General features: G+C 35.6%; 1 protein-coding gene across 1 annotated transcript; it reads left to right on the top strand.

The window, feature by feature from the left end:
• The first annotated feature begins 8,136 nt into the window (after positions 1 to 8,136).
• On the top strand, positions 8,137 to 9,009 carry LOC132561860 (protein FAM43A-like). The gene has a single exon (XM_060226568.1). It carries the CDS (start codon positions 8,137 to 8,139, stop codon positions 9,007 to 9,009), a length of 873 nt encoding a protein of 290 aa, XP_060082551.1.
• The last annotated feature ends 12,420 nt before the right edge of the window (positions 9,010 to 21,429 follow it).

Below are 21,429 nucleotides of genomic sequence, written 5' to 3'. Positions count from 1 at the left end.
TTTATGTGTGCATTAATAGTATCAAACCATGCTTGTGGAACTTAGTCCTTTGTATGTGGAAAAATGACATGGCTATACATATATCATGGATACATTTCTTATAGTGACTATTTCACCCAGGGGAAATAACTCTTTCTGTCATGTAGAGGAAGGCGAAATGTCTGCATGTCTCTGTTCTCTTACCTTACGTTTGCTTTCACCTAGTAATATTCTCATTTGTGTAATAGTCATTTAATTGTAAAATATGTTCTTTTTATTGTATTGGGTTTGGAATAAAGTTTTTCATTTGCTTTAGGGCTGGTGTTTTGTTTTGTTTTTTTTTTTGTTTTTTTTTTTTTTTTTTTTTCTATCTCTCTTTTTTGTATTCGTTAAAAAACAACAAGAAACTTAATCATTATCAAAACTCAAATGCAATAAAACGAATGCAAAATATCAATAACAGAAAGATTTACACGGGTACTCCGGAGAAAGTTCAAGGAGAATAAAACCAGGTGTTCTGGAATAGTAAGCGTCTTCTGTCTCATCGACGACAACCGCCATCTAAACCCTGGCACAGATTATACTCTAGTTTTAAATTCTCACCCAAGTTATTTCATTACCCACTCATATAAACGTATACAGTAATAAAGACACTTATAACAAATCTATATTTTGACTGATGGTAATGTATATGTAATTGAAATATGTTTTTGTATATCAATGTTTATTGTAAGTTGCATGGAAACCAAATATAAGAAAGCGCTTAAAGTCTATACCTATGCATTGTTATCTACTTTCGATTTGGGTAAGGTTAACCTTGTTATCATTACTTTTTGTAGAAAATGAAAGTAATTGAAGATATAACCACATATATGTTTGTTTATATGTAAAGTTACTGATAAACCTACATCTGTAAATAGAAACCAATTAACTAAATCAATTAGACCACATTCATAATTCAACAAACATCTGGTGCTATTAAATATGTCCTCGCATTGTGCGCATCAACAGAGCAATATATATTTATACGTTGCATTCAATATAGACTGTGCAATCTATTCGTCGTGGGATTTGTATTACATTTAAGCAGAGAAATGACGGTGCATACAATGAAATAAGTTGAAGTTTGGCGAAAAATAAAGACTTTGTAAATACTAGCATGATACTTTCAGTTCAATTAAAGAGATTTATTCAATTTTAATTTTGACGCAGCATCATTCTTCAATGAAAATAATGCTTATGACGTCACGTCACACCCAGGTCATTATCACAATTGATTCCGGGTCCTTTTAAAGTCAGCAGATCTTCAGTATAGTACAGTGGTGGGGAGTTGAATATTTGTTTCATTGTCTTGTCGATTTAGATTCCATTGCACTCATTTTAGTATAGTACTATGCCAACACTCCAATATTATTCGCGTTGAGAAATCGACATTGTATGATGTATTCTGGTATAATTTGGTTATATGAAAATAAGCAAAATTGTTAATAATATATATATATTGATTTTATTTCAAAATCTGAGAAGATTAGGTAAGTATGGTATAGATAGTAGGTATTGTTCAGAATGAAAGTAATGACCCTATGAAATACGGCTCCACTCTTTGTAGCAATTCTTGATAATGTGTACACATTGCTTTAAAACCTCTCCTCATAAAGTTCTTTGTTAGAAGATAAGATATTTACTGGGGCACGTTTTAGTATCTACAGTAAACATCAAGTTCTTTCATAATGGCATGTTATATCTTAGTATGTGGTCTATTCAACAGTGTATGTTATTGTACAAACAAAGTTTGAAATATGTGCTGCGTGTAAATGTCTTGAGTTCAAGGTCGTTGAGTGAAGGTATTTAGATCTAGAATTTTGCAAATGATATGATTTGAAAGAAATGAATTTTGCATTTTTGTGACAAACGAATCATGACGAAATACATATGTAACGTCAAGTTATTTGGTATCATAATGATATATTTTCAGAAATATGAATGGCGAATGAGACAACCATGACTGTTGGTGTTTCCATTTTAATTGTATTTCTGGGATAAACGATAGTTTTTATTTACTTAATCAAAATGAGAGCAGAAGTACCGAAGAGAAATAAAAAACAAATAAATTCTGGTAACTATCACAAACGGGAAAAAAATGAACTGAATATGAAAGCGGGTGTTCCAAAGAGTGTTTCTTGCTCAAAATATGGTACCGTTCTATCGAATCATTGTAAAAACTTCATATGATATTTTGTCATGAGATAAATATTTCTCAAAATAATTATATATGTTCTCTTCTTAAAGAATAAGACCATTTTAAAGTATAATTGCACATATTGACAACCTTGCAACGATATCAACTATCTGAATGAAACGTGTAAAGTTGTTTATGAGCAGTGTAGAATATGACATAAAACAACACAGGAATATACTTTGTATTAATGTGGTGTCAGGTCGGCGTTTCATAAATAGCTATACAGTGATTATATATCTATAAATATTGTAGAGAAGCAATTCGTCATTTCGTCAGAAGATCGCCAACGTGATGTGACGATGGTTGTTATGATATCTTTATGGCGCATACTTATCACCCGTATGATAAACAAGTCTTCAAACTCGTGATGGTATCTGTTCCAACGACTACATTAAAACAAACAAATCAAAGGCCACGCCTTCTACGTTCAAGGACTATGTAGTACTAATAGTAATTTGAAAAGTAATACACTCTCATATCTTTCCTTTGTTGCACGCTAGACATATTGATACAGCCATATTTTATTTCAGCATCGATGTAGTGCTTTTGATCCTAGTAAATAAACTATTAAGCTAACAATGCTTAGCTTAATGACCAAAGGTCAAAGGTAACAGTCGGCTTTGCTTCAGCTGTTATAACCGTCATTAAATGATCATAAAAGCCGTTCTCATAGGGCAATGTCTATATATCGTGAATCGTTCAGTTCAGACTTGCTAAAGTCCACTTATAATCAATTAATTTGTTGTCGATATTCCTATATTGTGTTTCGATGGAAATGTCTTTTTTAGTTTGTCAATGAACACACCTCGTTTTGCATTTGTGAATCTAAATGCATAATTTAGGTAATCTTGATTTATAATAATGAGTAATGAATATAAAGAATGTTTTTCATATTGTTGTTGTCATTGTCAAAATTTGGAATGCTGCATTGTCTTAAAATTCAACAATATTTATATTTTTAAGATTAGGACAAAGGAAATGCATTGCAGGTAATAATTAATTAGAGAAATACTATTAATGAAGGTTATCGGCATAGTTTTTAACTATATGTTTTTTCATCCCCACGAATGAGCTAATGAGAGAAAGGTTATTTCAAAAGCGAAAGTATTTTTTCGGAATGATATATGTGGAAAATTTCGCAAATGAATCTACTTTTGTTGAAATTTTAAAATCACACAAAGATAGATGAAACAAAAGGATCGCATAAAATATGTTAAATTTCTAGTAATTTAGTTGATAATTAGCATATGTGATGGGGAAATGTTGGAAAAAGAAAATGTATATTGGACACAGGTTTTCAGACCATTGATGACACCAGATGTGGCCATGTGTTTACAAAGCGAGGACAGTAACATAACGTTGGGTTTAGTGCTGAACACTATTATTGATCATCGTGTAGGATAATTGACATCAATTTTCTGTGACAGGTGTACTTAGTCAGGCAGGTATTTTCTTACCACATATCGCGTGTATATATAAAATTGCTCCTTCATCACCTTGTCACCTTTAATATATACTATTCATCTTTGGTCTTGCCCTTGTAACAAACACACTGCTGAATCAATATCAATACAGACGAACTCATTCATCATCTGACTAAACATCTATTCTTTGAAAATTGGCTGTATTCTCAGTCACATCATTTGTTGTAACCATTCAATGACCAAACATGTCATCTGCAGAAAAAATGGGACAGTAATTCAGACACAAGGGCTAATATACGTTCTTTCCAAATTATATATCGTATCTATTTTGTACCTTGTTTATCTAAATCTTTTGTCCGAAATAATCATAATGTGTTGTGTTTACTATCCACGTGTCAGTAAAATATGTTTTATTATCCCTTTTCTTGGACGATCGATGACCTGAGGTCAGTCAATCTGATTGCTGATAAAACAAACTAACGTGCAAACGCACAGTTAGGCGTTGGTTTTGTATACAAATCTTTCTGTTATTTACAACAGTACACAATGTCACTTTATTTCCTTATGTATATGTAGTTTACAGTAAAGGACACTCCCTTTGGTGTTTGAAGTTCATGTTTCATCCTACTTAGTAAGGACGTGCTAGGGAATATAACATTATTTCCCGATACTATTATCTTATATCATTTCAGCTGTGATGTTTGCATTCATGATAAAATCATTATTTGCCCCTTTGATGATACTTTAAATTTAAATCTTATCACAAATATTGAGTTTTAAATCGAACTTATTTTCTTTTTTAATATAAGTTCAATCAAACAATCAATTCAATTTAGCTACAAATGTACAAAGTAAAATAGACACTAGCCATTTGACAATCATGTGAAATTTCTCATATGTATGGTCTGTAAGTGAAATAGCATCAAAGCATTCATTGTGACGTCATTTCTTAACGGAAAAGATAAACAGATTGTGTTTTCAGTCAAAAAGGAATTGCAATTTACATTATATCCTGCCTTGGTTAATATATATATTGGAAGAATTGCACAATTGCTAGAGCCATATATATCCCTGATGAAAAGCCGTCGGTCACAGCATGTTTTCCTTGCTGATAACTCATTGAGAATATCTCCTATTTATTTATAGACACACAGCCAATAATAAAGAAGTGAACTTATAAGGTATAAATAGAGATCATTCTGTACCAATAAACATGACCGGTCCGTTACGTTGCCACTGGTCAGCGGGTTATAACGAGGTTTTTAAATGCTTATATCACATCAGAGAAGCCAAGAATGTCAGATTCTCCAGGCCAAAATCAATAACAGATTAGCCCATATTCTCTAAGGGGAGGGATTGGCACCTTACCGAGAATGAAAAATCATCCGAACGGCTTAAGATGTTAAGTAGGATTTCTCCCTTATCATATGTCAAGTAAAGTTATATTAATTTCATTTATAAGAAAGATTCACACTGTATCCAATCAAAACAAATATATTTTCGTTAAAACTTGAAAAGTAACAGAAAAGAAAATAATGTGGTAGAAGATGACGCCCTTGTACGCTAAAAACGTCACCACTTAATCATCGGATCGCGTCATCATTTACGTCATTACGGTACTTTGTGTTCGCCGTTTCTACTATGATAAAGTAAACAGTGTGAGATGAAATATTTGATGAAGACAAAGAAAACACAACAAAGGAGACAACATATATAGCTTCATGTTTGTCATAAAATGGCTACAGTTGTGATTGTTTGTCATATAAAAAAATCATCGGAAATTATATTCTATTTGTCATTTCTGTTTAAGCTCATTTCGATGTTCTGTTATTTCTTCCTTTTCGCCTAAACCTGAGCTTTAACATGGCTGTAACGAGTTATGCTTATTAGTTTAATATCCATTGTAATAACTCAGGGGAACACGATGTGGTCCTATTGTCTTCCCCACGGGGCAACCACTGAAGCATATTGTACCTGATACCATTTCCTAAGAGTCATTGAAAGCAAACAAAAAATATTTTTCCTTCAATATGTTTACTAATATTGAGAAATTCTATTTCTTTGTGCAGTATGAAGCTGAATGTGTCTGTGCTCTTTGGTTTGCCTGTTGGTTATACCTTGGTAAAACTAGTATACCTTGTTCTTATTTCAGAACGTGACATTATTTATGTATTAGATTTGAAGACAAGAAGCAACTGAGCTCTGAAACCGAGAAATAGTTAATAAAGTTTACGTATTTCATTACAAAACATTTTTCATTATTCTGAAAACAACAAATGCAATGCCAAAATTTCAATGGAATCATAATCCAAATTCAAACTCAATAAAACTATGGCAATATATGGAAAAAATACAGACACTCGTGAAAAGTACCAAGAGAATAAGACCAGGCATTCCGATATAGTAAGCGTCCACTGCTTCATCGACGAAACCCGCCATCTTGGTCAATCCAGGTAAGGCTTAATCCCAAATGAGAATACGGTTAACAACGCAACCAATATCAACAAATAAATAAGTCGTTAAGAATTAGGATTCTTATTTTCATTCTTATTCGACGCACATGCTGTGGTGATATCATTACAACCATTACAATGACAACAAGATACAACGCGAAATTTCAAAACACATTACGAATAAAAGTCTAAAATCAATGAAAAAGTAAAAAAAATAACAGGACCAGGTGTTCCGGAATGCTAAGCGTTTTCTGCTTTATCGAGTACACTAGTCACGTAGATCTGTGGGATTCTAACTAGTGTCACTAGATTAAGGTAAACAAAAAATAAACTAGCATCGAGCATATCAAAAATGTTGCATTAGAAAAAGAAATGTTTTAAACAATTACATAGATTATGAGTACTACTTTAGGGTGTTCATAAAAATGTACCTACCCAACATGTGACATTTTGTTTCGATTGAATCGTAAAAAAATATTCATTCTTTGCTTAATTGGCATACAATACAAAAATAATTAAATGAATATAATATGAATACATAAACACAAGGAAAAATTAAGGATAGACAATCTCATAAACATATTGGATGGTAATGATATAGTCTTTCTTTTGAATATTTAGCTTGCTTATTTCAATACGGTAAAGAAACTGCAGTTATGACCCTGGTGTTAGCGTTTTTAAAATTCGAATTATATTTTGAATTTTGAGTAAGCAACACCATGGAATAAACTCTAAAGTGAATACTGGTGACAAATCAAACGATTAAAATCCTGTCGTAAAAATCCAGGCAAATCCATTTAATGTCAATCCCTCAAAATATTTACCGAGAAAGTACCACTGATAACATAGATTAATAAAATGCTTAAATGTATTTGCGTAAAGCTACAAAACAAACCCCATATTCTTTTGAAAAAGAAGCAAACTATATTAAGACTAGACGAAATAAAAATACAACCGTGACCAATATAGTTCTATTTTTAGATGTAAGAGCCTCTCTTCCTTCGTCACAAATCAATGTATTGCCTGCTATAAGTAGTTTGTAGAGTCGCGATAAGAATTCGGATACATAAGTACATTATTCATTGAACACATATCGAGAAATTTCAAAAGGAGTTCATATATATTAAAAAATTGCAAAGTTAAATATTTAAACACGATATTGAAGAATTTTGGTTTATAAGCAGCCACTGTCATAATCCATGGGATTTTCCAGGGCTGCAAACCCTGGTGTTCCTGGGAAAACAGAATCAATATTATTTTTACTTTCAACTACATTGATTGACCAAATGGGAATATTATAACTTTATTAATCACTCTCGTTAAAATCAATACTTGTTCCCCTTAAAGATCTGAAGATATATTTCATTATATGCCTATTGTGCTCCCTCACCCCCCTCCCCAGCGTGCCATATAGTTAGACCAGGGCTTAGATTTACTTTGCCGTTAAGTATGCGACGTACCTGTTAGGCCTCAAGGTGTGGACGAAAGCCGAGATAACGAGTCACGTGACACTCCGCCGACTCCGAATCGATTTCATCTGACTGTGATGCGTGGATATATAGACCCCGGTCTGTCGTATGTTTACATCGTGTTGTGATATCCTCTGGTGGTTTAAATATTATCTTATCTGTCATGTTCCGAGGATAGGGTGCTAAAACCAATATCCATGTTTAGGCCTGTACTCTCACTAGGAACTTGGCATACACTCATAGCATCGTTAGCTAACTCTGTCGTGTATGCCTTCGCTGTCAGGAGTATGCAGACAATACATATTTTATGCAACATAAACTGCCATCAATATATATACCAACATTTGTGACAGGAGAAATTCTTAGAATGTTTTTGTGATCGAATTCTAACGAAATTCGGATACATTCATAATGTTCATTTTTTTAGCCTGATGTGAATTTTTGGAGTAAATATATTTCTACAATGACGGATTAAGCATATATAAGCTTCATGGTTCGCAGACAAATAGTGTGATACGCATAGCTACCTACATAGTGTTAAGAGACAAGCCTTGCATACTAAATTCGACAAAATGTTTAGCTCTTTAAAGGTAAGAGCTAAAATAACGGAGAAAGATCCCGTGTTCAAAGTTCGTTATATTGGATGTACAGAAACATTCGTGGCTACAGGAAAGGGCTGTACCAATATCCCCGTCCAAAAATTATGGGATAACGCCGGAGAGGAAAAAACTCTTAAACGTACCACAGTTCAGATTAATACCAACGGTATACTCATGGCGGATATGGAGAAAAAGGGGAAAAGTGCACAGGACAAATTATTTAACATAGAGAATATTTCATTCTGCAACGCTGACTGCATTCTGAACGAGAGAATTTTTACTTGGATTTGTAAAGATGAATCATCGCCCAGCCTCATCTGTCATGCAGTCTTGTGTAGCAGTAAAGAAAAAGCGAAAGCAATGGCGTTGGTTTTGTCACGTGCATTTCAGATTGCTTATAAGGAGTGGCAGATGAGTAAAACTAAAGTAACGAGAGAAAGCAGGAAACAACAGACCAAGGACATCGAAAAAGCTGCAGAATCTTCCATTCCAAAAAGGCAGTATAAAAACCACAATGCTGCAGATTTGAATCATACAACAGTCATACGTACCAAAAGTGCTGCAAGTTCAAACGGTTCAACCGGAAGTTCAGACACAAGGAGGGACTCCGAATGCCAAACTGAACAGGCATCCGTAAGTGAGTATCTTAACACTAACAATGAATCCTTATATGAGGTTCCGAAAGATCTCATAGACAGATCAGATTCAATAGAATCGAATGGACCTTTTTCCGGAAGTGCGGCCATTTTGGATCCAGATGTTGAAAACGAACTTTCGAAAGATATTTCTGTTCAAGCAATTATTGATGGGGATGAAACAGACTCAGTTTCTAGTGGCAGTAAATAAGTGAGGATGTGCATGTGCAAAACAAGTTTCATATCAAAATGATGTAAGTAATTAGTATGTTGAAATGTTATTATATTGATTATAAATTCACGCTGTGTCCACATTGTATTGTAGGTCAGTGGTTCGCATTTTTTATGGATGATGTGTGACATCTTAAGAATATAAATTGAATAAACTAGAAGCAGAAAGTGAACCGATTTCCTTGTTTTTATTTGAGAGAGAGAGAGAGAGAGAGAGAGAGAGAGAGAGAGAGAGAGAGAGAGAGAGAGAGAGAGAGAGAGAGGGAGAGAGAGAGAAAAGAGACGCACACCCTAACCTTCTTACTGTGATGAAATATGTAGTTGAACAACTGATAGCACACAGTATATAACAACATTATAAAAATGAACTGTGTTACATATCTCTTTATCACAGCAGTACTACCGATAAAATATTATGTTTAGCAATATTGATTGAAAGTACTGAAAACCAAACACTGAAACTTTTAACATCAGATATAGTAGAATATTACTATGATTAAAACTGCATCACACAGCTGTTCCGTCCTTCAAGGACTCATTAGCGATGCAAAAGACCTTACATAATATTTAATCAGATCTGATAAAGTGTTTAAGACACTTAAATTCCAACTTATTTAATCAAGCATTTATCGATACTAATCAATAATCGATGATAATGTGTTATTAAGTTGAGCATATCCATACAGGAGAATTCATCCATCCATAGATGTTGACAGACAACGTCATTCATAAATAACGCATGCTGTCCAAAGCACGCTGTCACTCCGTCCAAGGTTGACTATGGGAAACCAACAATAACACGGACAATGCATTGTGTTCCCCTCGAATGACACGGACACACTCCACAGTGTTTATAGCTCAAATAGACTTGCACATGTCCCTTGTAAAGTCGAACCCTTTGGGCTTTTGGGAATGTCATTTTCCAGAACAAGATCCTATCTCTGTTATCTAGTCTGTATATCCTTTGCTATTTGGAAATTAGGGGAGGGAGACAAATATTGCACGGAAAGTATCGTGAAAATGAATCTTAACAGGTACGTTCAAATGAATGATGTCAATAGTTAAAACTTGTGTCATCAAATTTCATCGATTTCAGAATAAAAGACCTATGTGCATGACATAAAAAAATATAAATAAAAATAAATATTGTTTTATATGTATTATTAGGAATCAAAACACATTTTATGCAGATTGAATGAAACACCAGATAGAAAGATTTACCAAAATGTTTAGAGCAAACGATGGTAGCAAATTCGGCATCACCACAATTGGTCCTTTCTTGGAAAAAAAAACAGCATGACTTATGTTTGCTCTTAAAACCAGTTAGGTTAGGTGAAAATAAAACGAGGATTCGACAAACACATATATTCAAATAAAAAAATTTAATGGCTTACAGCAATTCTTTTTAAAATTACGACCCACAGATAAACTACGCATTTATCACACACAGTTAACACAATAGGCGAGATAAGCAGAACAGAAGAATTCCCCGGATAAGGTATGTTTTAAGTGTTTCATTTACCAGCATCCCTATACAACGATAAACACAACATTTACACGAGATTACACAACACCTTGTCTAACGTCTACCTCTGGCAAGTATCAAAATACAGGTAATGAATATTCTACATTGTTCATCGTTGCCTCGAGAACGCTGTAATGTATATGTACAATGTAGATTTCAAAATAGCCTCGAGGGTTTGATTGTGTTAGCAGGTACAGCTGATGATTTACGAGGCTGATATGGAATGTCGAATTTTATTTTGGCAAAATTAACTTACCTGTATAACTCAATTTAGCATATGTTCTTTCTATCTTGGACATCTGGTATTGTTCTAGTACTTTCTCATGAGTTTACGTGTAAATCGATCTTTTGTTCATATTTGCCTTAGTTGTGTTGCATTTGAGTTTAGATTTAATCATGTTGACGTGTTGATAATTTGTTGATTTTTTTATGTTATATGTGTCCTGTATGACAGATTTATAACACTGGCTATGATCTTATATAATTAGATGTTATTAAGAGAGTACAAAAGACACACATTTATATCAAAATAAAAAAGAGCTACACAATAAACTAAACTACAATTCACAGCTGTTTTGTTTTTCTTAGAACCGTTAGTAATGCTACATCATACAGCTGTTTTGTCCTTTGAGGACTCGTTAGTAATGCTACATCATATAGCTGTTTTGTCCTTTGAGGACTCGTTAGTAATGCTACATCATATAGCTGTTTTGTCCTTTGAGGACTCTTTAGTAATGCTACATCATATAGCTATTTTGTCCTTTGAGGACTCGGCAGTAATGCTACATCATATAGCTATTTTGTCCTTTGAGGACTCGCCAGTGATGCTACATCATACAGCTGTTTCGTCCTTATAGGACTCGTCAGTGATACTACATCATACAGCTGTTTTGTCCTTTGACTGTTTTCTACATCATACAGTCCTTTAGAGTCAGTAATGCTACATCATACAGCTGTTTCGTCCTTATAGGACTCGTCAGTGATACTACATCATACAGCTGTTTTGTCCTTTGAGGACTCGTCAGTAATGCTACATCATACAGCTGTTTTGTCCTTTGAGGACTCGTCAGTAATGCTACATCATACAGCTGTTTCGTCCTTATAGATGAAACCATTTTTTTTCATTACTTTGTTTTTGTAGTTCCAAATTATCTGACTAACACCTTAAGCAGTGTTTAGTGGTGTACGGCAAGACCTCGTGATAGGCCTTGCAGTCTTGGACTGACACTACTACACATAGCTGTCATTTAAAAGGTAATGATGGACCCTACAGGTATTAAAATCACAGGTGAGATAGGAAAGTTAATTAGAAATCTGACATTAACTGATGAGTAAGGTCGCTCGATGGATTAAACACACAGTAATGTACGCCCACAAGCCTGAAGTCCTAGACACAGGCTCGTGTAATAACGGACACTGTATGCATTTCCATAGTGGTATTTTAATCCAAGAAGAAGATTTTTATTTGAGAAATATAATCGAAACTTAATTTCTGAGTAACCTTAGTTGTTGTTGATGATGATGATGATGATGATGATGATGATGATGATGATGATGATGATATTGTCGTTGTTGGCGTTTGTTTATCAAGATATACATTATAAGAATGCCGTTTACATTTCACTGAGGTACTTATTTTAACGAAAAAGTTTGGGAACAGATACATCTAATTTCGATTGATACTACCCACGAATTAGAAAACAATATGGTAGTGATATTAATCATGGAAGAGGTTTAGGTTGAAATTGAATTTTCCAGGGACGTATTTAGTAAAATCTTTTCATGTATGGATTTGACACCTAAATTTCTGGAAGAGGTCTTTGACCTTGACCTCTATCTCAAGACCTCCAAGTGGATATACCTACTTCGTATTTACATATACGGCGACCCCGGAGCGTGTGTGATCTCCAGGGATAATAGAGGGCCCTTTTGATAAGACAGTGTAATGGTAACAGGCAAAAGTGAGATAGGATTTTAGAAAGTGTGTAGTTGTTCCCTTAACGACATGTATTGACCCCCATCCACTCCAGATAAGTGGTATGTTGACCAACTCGAACCCGGATAAAAACAAGTATACAACAACGATAACGGAAATACCTTCGTCGCCCGTGTCTTTAACAAGCTAATAAGATTTTTCGTGAGACAGTGTCCTGGTCGTGAAAACTTGGCTATAATTTTGTCAAACACCACACACGATGTTTTCGCACAAACGGATTCAAAATGATCATTAACTTACTTACCTACATTCACGTCATGCTTGACATCTTAAAATGTTGTCTTTTTTCGTTATGTTCTCACTAAAATACACTTACGAGATTCCAAAGAGTAAAAAATGATAATAGCATTTTAACATGATCTACAATACATGTACGGTTGAGAGTTATGTCAATGAAATTTCCTTGTTATGGAATTAATGAGATGTTGGTATGTATCTCATATAAGTCGATCGTCAGTGAAAACAAACCTGCGTCAGCATGCACTGTCAAATTCCCGACCAAAAAATCCAATATAAACAGAATCTTACATGATGAAACTATTTAAACAAAAGAACTAATTATACAAAAACACTTTAAATAAGTACAACCAAACGAAAACCACGTGTTCTTAGTGAGTATAGGAGTATGAGTTACGGCTAAATATCAGCCATTTGCATGTCCAAATTATTATTTCTGGCGAATTTCAGATTATTTAGATATATCTGAAAATTACATGTATTAATGAATAGAAAGATTTGATGGATGGATGGATGGATGGATGGATGGAAGGATGCATGGAAGGATGTATGGATGGATGATGTATGGATAGTCGAATGGGTGGATGGATGGATGGATGGACAAATGAATGGATAGATGGATGGATGGATGGAAGGACAAATGAATGGATGGATGGATGGACGAATGAATGAATGAATGAATGAATGAATGAATGAATGAATGAATGGACGGATGAACGAACGAACGAACGAACGAACGAACGAACGAATGAATGAATGAATGGTTGGATAGAAGGGCGAATTGTGTGGAGAAATCAGAAGCTGAACTTTACACAGCTTTTCCTTAACTTCTTTTTACAATGTAGTTTGGAATTCCGTTCACTACTGACATGTATCGGAAATTTGTCCTACATCACTCATCTGTCTGTCAGGTCATACACCTGTGTACTGCAGGCCCGATCGGAATATATCTTTCGGACCTTCCGGATGGTCATCAATCAATATTTCATTGAATAATTTACTGTCGTGATGGAACTGACCAAGCGGGAATTCCTGTGTATCAGGGTGTATATTCATTCAAACGGGTGTCAATACACACAAGAGTTAACACGTTCGGTCCTAAAGGTGATGTTGTGTAAGCATGTGGTGAAAGAATATTTTGCTCCGGAAACTTGTAAGAAAATATACGTCCATGAAACTCAAGTGCATCAACAGACTACAAGTTTGTTTATTTATTTTTTTTTTTTTTTTTCGTGTCTTGGTTCTCGAAAACGTATTCTTAGATATCATATAATTGTTAAAATGGACTTAAGCCACGGAATCACTCATCATGCAAGGCCAGATACAGTAACTGTCATGTTTATATACAGTGAATACTTGTAGAAAAACTACACAAATGTTCAGTAAAAACAATCTGTAGAAATAGAGTTCCGTGTAATGAAAGACAAGTCGATATATAATTTCGTATCAAAAGTTATATATTTAGAAAAAAATGACAACCGAATTAGTTCCCTTTAGAAAAGCACTCGGAGGAATCGTCATTCAACTTATGAAATGGACAAGTAGTCATAATTTGTTTATAAATGCAATGAACATCAAGAAATAGAAAGAGCGATGTAAATATCAATGAAATTTACATCTGAGTATTACAAGTAGTATACTAAACACACGTGGTTTCTCCATACACATTAGAAATGTTTCCTCGACACGATATAATCGATCTCCTTGGCCCCTAGTTAAACAGCATCTAATAGGAACTTCGATCTTTACTCTCTCTCTATCAGAAACAATCATCAATATTTCATACAACAAAAACCCGCTATAAGCTAGGCACGTTTGATGTTGTACAGAATGGCTTGACTTCAGTTGAATGATTAAAGATATGTATCTTCGAAACCGGGTGATGATTTTCAATCCATTTTCAAGAAGTAATTTGGAGACTGCATAACCTTGAAAGATGGAATTTGGTACTTTAGATTTTGACATATAGGATTTAAATTTAATATTACCTTGAATTTGATACTGTCTTGAAAATCCAAATATAGAAACAGTTTTAATATCACAATGATCTCATGCCAGACACTTATTTCTGTAACCATTCACATAGTTTAAATCTAATTGTATGTAAATTTAGATCAACTACATTGTACAATTTATAGACTGGGTCTTATGATACTGATATTTGCATTCTATGATAAATAGTTGAAATAATCAATATAGACTTACCATTATTGGGGAGTCAGAATTATGCTTCTCTCTGAACGTTTGGTTTTGATATTCAAAAAACGGAGGGAGGGAGGAAGGAAGGAAGGAAGGGATGAAGGAAGTAAGGAAGGAAGGAAGGAAGGATTGAAGAGAGGGAGGGAGGGATGATGTATGGAAGGAAGGAAGGGATGAAGGAAGTAAGGAAGGAAGGAAGGATTAAAGGGAGGGAGGGAGGGATGATGGAAGGAAGGAAGGGAGGGAGGGAAGGAAGGAAGGATTGAAGGGAGGGAGAGAGGGATGATGGAAGGAAGGAAGGGAGGGATGAAGGAAGGAAGGAAGGAAGGGAGGGAGGGAGGGTGGGAGGAAGGAAAGAAGGCAGGAAGGATTGAAGGGAGGGAGGGATGAAGGAAGGAAGGAAGAAAGAAAGGAAGGAAGGAAGGAAGGAAGGAAGGAAGGAAGGGAGGGAGGGAGGGAGGGAAGGAGGAAGGAAGGAAGGCAGGAAGGATTGAAGGGAGGGAGGGAGGGATGATGAAAGGAAGGAAGGAAGGAAGGAAGGGAGGGAGGGAGGGGGATGAAAGAAGGAAGGAAGAAACGAAGAAACGAACGACGGAAGAAAGAACGAAGGAAGAAATACAAGCACGATAATAACCTTTCGCATAGGGAGCTGTTGCATGATATATCTAGATTTGTAGATTTATTGTAACCAGAAAGAAGTTCACATCACAGGTCCTCGAAAAAAAAACACTACAGAAAACTGATGTAGTTGTTTGTAAGAAATACACAAGGGTCAGAGAATGTACTGTAAGTTACCGAAATACGACGCTGTTCATTGTGTGTCATATGGGGTGAAGAAATGTTGGGAAGAAAATTGATTAATAATTCAGGCGTTAACGCCGAACCGGTCAGTCATGAAGAAACGACTAGAGATAAGACGCTTCCCTTGAGTTCTCTCTAAAATCAATGTTCTGGTCAATACTTAATCAGTGGATATTAGTGCTGAACAAGCACTCTTACTGACCTATAACTTGTAAAGGAGAAAGTTATCAAACTGCACGCGTTTAATGTGTACAAGTCCATATACATGTAGCGTTGTCGAGGTACGTTTATATGTGATAACATTAGTGCTTTTCAAATACAGCAGTAGTTCATAACTATTTTATGACACTTTGTCTAGACAGTGGATCCTGGTACCTTGAAGTTTAGTAAGGGTTATCGAATGGTTAGCGAAAACAAAAATCAGCTTTTACCTCCTAAAAAGACACAGACAATGACAGAGAATATTCACAACTTTATTCTATCCATATAAGTACGTTTTCGTTGACCATGTGTTTACTATCACCAAATTTTGGTCAACTGGGGCAAGGTGACATGGCGTTATCGACAATTCTAGAAAAATGTCAAAATACGAACGACAAAAGTCGTTTTGGGATATCACAATACAGGCTTTTATCAATCGCAGGAAAATTGACATTTGGTCATTGCGAATTATATCAATATGTTTTACGTACAACTAGGGTTTAGAAACAACAACGTTTTAATTAAAAGCAGACATTAAATGTTCACGGACTGAAAATAGTTGAGTGGTATTACTTGCAAGGACATAGACATTGTAATCAAAATACCAGCAAGAACATAGACATTGTAATCAAAATACCGAAGATTACTCACTCAAAGAAAAAAATATGTGCACTGAAAATCTTTCAATTACTTTAATTTAAGCGATTATTTTATCAAGGGTGATTTTAAAGAATTTCAATTACCTATGTGATTTAACGTATTTTTTTTTCATTATATAAGGTGTTTTGCACATAGATAAATTTGTACAAATTGTCAGTTATATAGAAGGACACAAAATTATAAATCTGATTTGGGTTTGAACAGAACAACAATTAGAAATCTTGCTGAGAACATGATATTTAAAGTATGGTCGATGATTCGAGATTTTTGTCAAATAAGCAGATAAAGGGGAGTAACTCTACAACGACTGTGGAAAATGTTGGAAACCATGCAGCTAGTAAAGATTCCTATGCCCAAGTAATCTGAACCGTATCGAGCAAAAAGCATCGGTACATCATTTGAGATTGGGCTTGATATCCACACCTGTTATATATGTATGTAAACTGTGGCATATTTTTGTTAATAAAATGTTTATCAAAGCTTGTAAACAATAAAAAAAAATAGTCATTAAAAAATTGAACTTTTTAACGATTGCTAATGAGTAAATTTGTTTATTTACGTGCCCTGTTAACGTATTTTTAATTTCATAAGTTCGATATGTCATACCTGCAGTACATGTCTGTTGCCTACCTATACGGAGTAAAGTGTCATGTGTTTATGTCTTTAAAGAATACAATTTGTCCGTTGATATTGTGTATCTAGTTTTAGTGTCGAAATAAAAACATGTAGACAAGAATCAACAAGTTTCTATTTAAAGAAAAAAAACCCAAAAAAGCAAGGAAAAAAAGAAATGAGAAAGACACCTACGTACATTTAAATTGTATCTAGGGGATCTTCTCACTTAGCCAGCAATTTGGTATTTACTTTTTAAAAATAGATTTTTCTGTGCAGGCTTAAGTGAGAGTGGGTGTTTTCTTTGCATGCTAAAGTGAGAGTGGGTGTTTTCTGTGCAGGGTAAAGTGAGAATGGGTGTTTTCTGTGCAGGTTAAGTGAGAGTGGGTGTTTTCTGTGCAGGGTAAAGTGAGAGTGGGTGTTTTCTGTGCAGGCTAAAGTGAGAGTGGGTGTTTTCTGTGCAGGCTAAAGTGAGAGTGGGTGTTTTCTGTGCAGGGTAAAGTGAGAGTGGGTGTTTACTGTGCAGGGTAAAGTGAGAGTGGGTGTTTACTGTGCAGGCTTAAGTGAGAGTGGGTGTTTTCTTTGCATGCTAAAGTGAGAGTGGGTGTTTTCTGTGCAGGCTAAAGTGAGAATGGGTGTTTTCTGTGCAGGTTAAGTGAGAGTGGGTGTTTTCTGTGCAGGGTAAAGTGAGAGTGGGTGTTTTCTGTGCAGGCTAAAGTGAGAGTGGGTGTTTTCTGTGCAGGCTAAAGTGAGAGTGGGTGTTTACTGTGCAGGCTAAAAGTTAGAGTGGGTGTTTTCTGTGCAGGGTAAAGTGAGAGTGGGTGTTTACTGTGCAGGGTAAAGTGAGAGTGGGTGTTTTCTGTGCAGGCTAAAGTGAGAGTGGGTGTTTTCTGTGCAGGCTAAAGTGAGAGTGGGTGTTTACTGTGCAGGCTAAAGTGAGAGTGGGTGTTTTCTGTGCTGGGTAAAGTGAGAATGGGTGTTTTCTGTGCAGGCTAAACTGAGAGTGGGTGTTTTCTGAAAAATACAGTGATAGTATCGAGTATAACGTCCTCGAGCATCAATTACGCTGTGGCAGCGGCGGCGCATGCTTCTGATTAAGTCTCGTATTCAGCGACGAGAGCTGCTTGAAGTTTCTGAAGCGTTCTAGGTTGGATGTTTCTCGCCGAAACAGCGTTCTGAAGCATCATCCCAAACGTGTTCTATAGGATTGACATCTGGACATCGGCCTGGCCAGTCCATCCTCTCAATTGTTTCCCTTTCCAGATACTGTTCAGTCACACGAGCTCTGTGTGGTCGCGCATTATCGTCCATAAGGCCTGACGTACACGTCCAGGACCTCGTCACAGTACCTCTGTGCAGTCAAACTGCCATTAAGGAACACATGAAGGTCGGTCTTGCCTTGCATGCTAATGTCACCCCAAACCATAAGAGATCCACCACGGTATCGGTCATGTTGGGAAATGTTAGCGGTATGGAACCTCTCATTTGGTAGTCGCCACACCCTGGCACGTCGGTCAGTGAAATCTAAGCAAAATCTAGACTCGTCTTTAAAAGGACAGGGGGCCAGTCATGGAGGTTCCCATTCACATGATCACGAACCCAAGCAAGGCTAGCTTGAACATGTCGTAACGTCAAAGGAATTCTCACAGCAGGTCTGCGCGACTTACGTAGTGACATAGCGTTGATGAACCTTTGACGTCGAGCTGCAATAACAAGATAGCGGTCTTGACGCTGCGAGGTAAGTCGTTCCCGACCCCCAACATGTCTTCTGGAGACAGTTCCATAATTTTGGTAACGATTCCACATACGGGACACAACACTCTGGGTCACATCAAGGTCATTGGCCACCTCCCTTTGTGACCTAACAGACTGGATCACACTAATGCCCCTGTCCATATCTGAAGTGCTTAGACGTCTTCTAGACTGCTGTCGGGGCATTTTGAAACCATTAAAATTCAAAATGTAAAGCAAAAAGCGAGATATTCTGTCACAAACGTATTGATGACAATCTGCACGTAGGAGGCTCGTGCGTGTCCACGTGAAGTGTAAGCGTTACGGGTGACTGACCACATAAATACCCGATACACATAGACCTCGGTACAGATATAAACCAACAAATATAAGGAATACGTATTATTTTATTTTAAAAGAAAATTTTGCTAATTATTAGGTGTGATCCCTATCAAATTGTGAGTAGTATATATACAGACCATGGGCTTTGTGTCAGGTTTCCGTGATCTGTAATACATGGAGAAATCTAGTTGTTAAATATCGTCTTCTATTTTGTGTGTTACCTGTAGCCCGGATTTAAAGCGTTCTAAATATACATGCCTATTGGCTGAATTTCAAAGATCATATTTAATGATAAAGACCAGGAAGAGATTTTATATGTAGTCTTTAGAAATCATCAGAACATGTACAACATAAGCTTCCTCATTTCTCAGCTCTGACACGATGATGAAAATACTCTTTGAAAGCTAGTCATGCATTATGCACTTTAACTGCATTCATTAACTTTATATTCACACAACTGCGCTCATCGTAATCTCACCAGGCAATCTGGGTTTTGCGTGATATTGAAACACCTTGGTGTTAATATAACCCTCTCCCCATGTGCATTTGTAAGTAACCAAAAGAATGTTGTTGATGAAACTTGAAGTGAAATGGAGTGAATGAATAATCCCATGTTATTTTGTTTACTTTTTGTGCGGTTTTACGTGCTCACAACAGCCAATGTAATTTTAAAATACTGTCATTAAATAGCTAACTATCGGTAGACCCGTGAGTGATATTTCATGAATCTTTGTAACATCCATGGGAAAGATGATGAAGTTCAAGACACTCGGCGAGCCTCGTTTTCACCAACTGGATCGTACGCGGCGACTATAGATCCCTGCAGAATGTTGGAGATTTTTTTTTTATTTTATTTATTTTCATTTCAGGTCAGCTTTCTATCTGCTGCTGCGATTGTTATCGAGATTGTTTTGTCCTCTTCTGGTTTGACCTCCTGGATAGCTAAAGTCAGGACTGTTGGAAAACGGTCTTTATGTCTAGAGATGAGGGGGCCAATTTCATAGCACTGTCACTCTGTCATAATCTGGCTAGAGGGAAGACGCAAAAACATAAAGCATGTCATTCCATTATAGAAAACACATACAGCAACAAACAATAACATATTTATAAAACCAAATGTAACCAAAAAAAGTCTTTTTTTAATCGGAATTGTGTTTCTTCCATCCTAAAAGCAAAATTGCCAATGTATATTGTTTTGTTAGACATGAGATCAAATTTGTAACGTGAGAACTTCTATAACTTTAGTAACTAATCCCGGATGGATTTCCTTTAAAATAATTTTAAAAAATGGCATTTACATATGTAACTGAGAAGGACATATTTTCAATCAAGGTGTGTATGCACTAGACCGTCACGCGTCATTGCGTCGTGTTACCTGTACATTTCAGATGTAAACAACTACCTTGTATCGACTGTAGTCTGAATGGAATCCGCCCCTTGTCATAGCTTCCAGACGGCGGTCATAGCTTGTGTTATGCCAGACGGAGGTTGAGCTAAAATCACACCATTTTCTTGCTGGTATTCCAACCAACACAGGCTTGTGTTAGAAATGAAGAATTCAAAGCATGGACTAGCAAATGCAAATAATTCCATAAAAAATTAGAAAAAATATTTCTATGAAGTAGGTAAATAAAAACTTACTTGAAACAAAATTATTCAATGTTTATGTATAGAAATCTAAATTTATTTTTTTCATGAATTACATCATAGGATTTTCAATTTTAGCATTTTACGAGTTAAAATGAAAATTTGTTTCATAAATCATATATCGCATTGATCATGATTACGTTCAGTCGAGCAAATATCGATGAAAGCGGCCATTTTTAGGTCACACTTGAAGTTATTCCATATTTATGATCACTATTGTTACATCACGAAATGGCTAGCAGGTTGCGATCATGGAATTTAAAAAAAATGAAATTTTGCTACTGTTATATCTTGAAAAGGTGTGGGTCTCTAACATATTTCATAATATAAAACATTTTTTATCTGGAGATTTTATTTATTATTTTCGAACGTCATATGTGGACGCCAATGACTCGTATTGTACCTGTTCTATTTCAGGACGAATTAAAACAGGAAATCTTTGATTTTGA

The sequence above is a fragment of the Ylistrum balloti genome, unplaced genomic scaffold (genome assembly GCF_031769215.1).
Source record: "Ylistrum balloti isolate Yb309-2 unplaced genomic scaffold, AGI_CSIRO_Ybal_v1 Utg371294, whole genome shotgun sequence".
Taxonomy (NCBI): domain Eukaryota; kingdom Metazoa; phylum Mollusca; class Bivalvia; order Pectinida; family Pectinidae; genus Ylistrum; species Ylistrum balloti.
The sequence above is the reverse complement of the archived record's forward strand: the minus strand, read 5'-3'. Positions and strand labels throughout refer to the sequence as shown.

What these genes read in the sequence shown, in the direction of transcription:
- LOC132561860 (XM_060226568.1), top strand. Translation starts at nt 8,137, where the DNA reads ATGTTTAGCTCTTTAAAGGTAAGAGCTAAAATAACGGAGAAAGATCCC.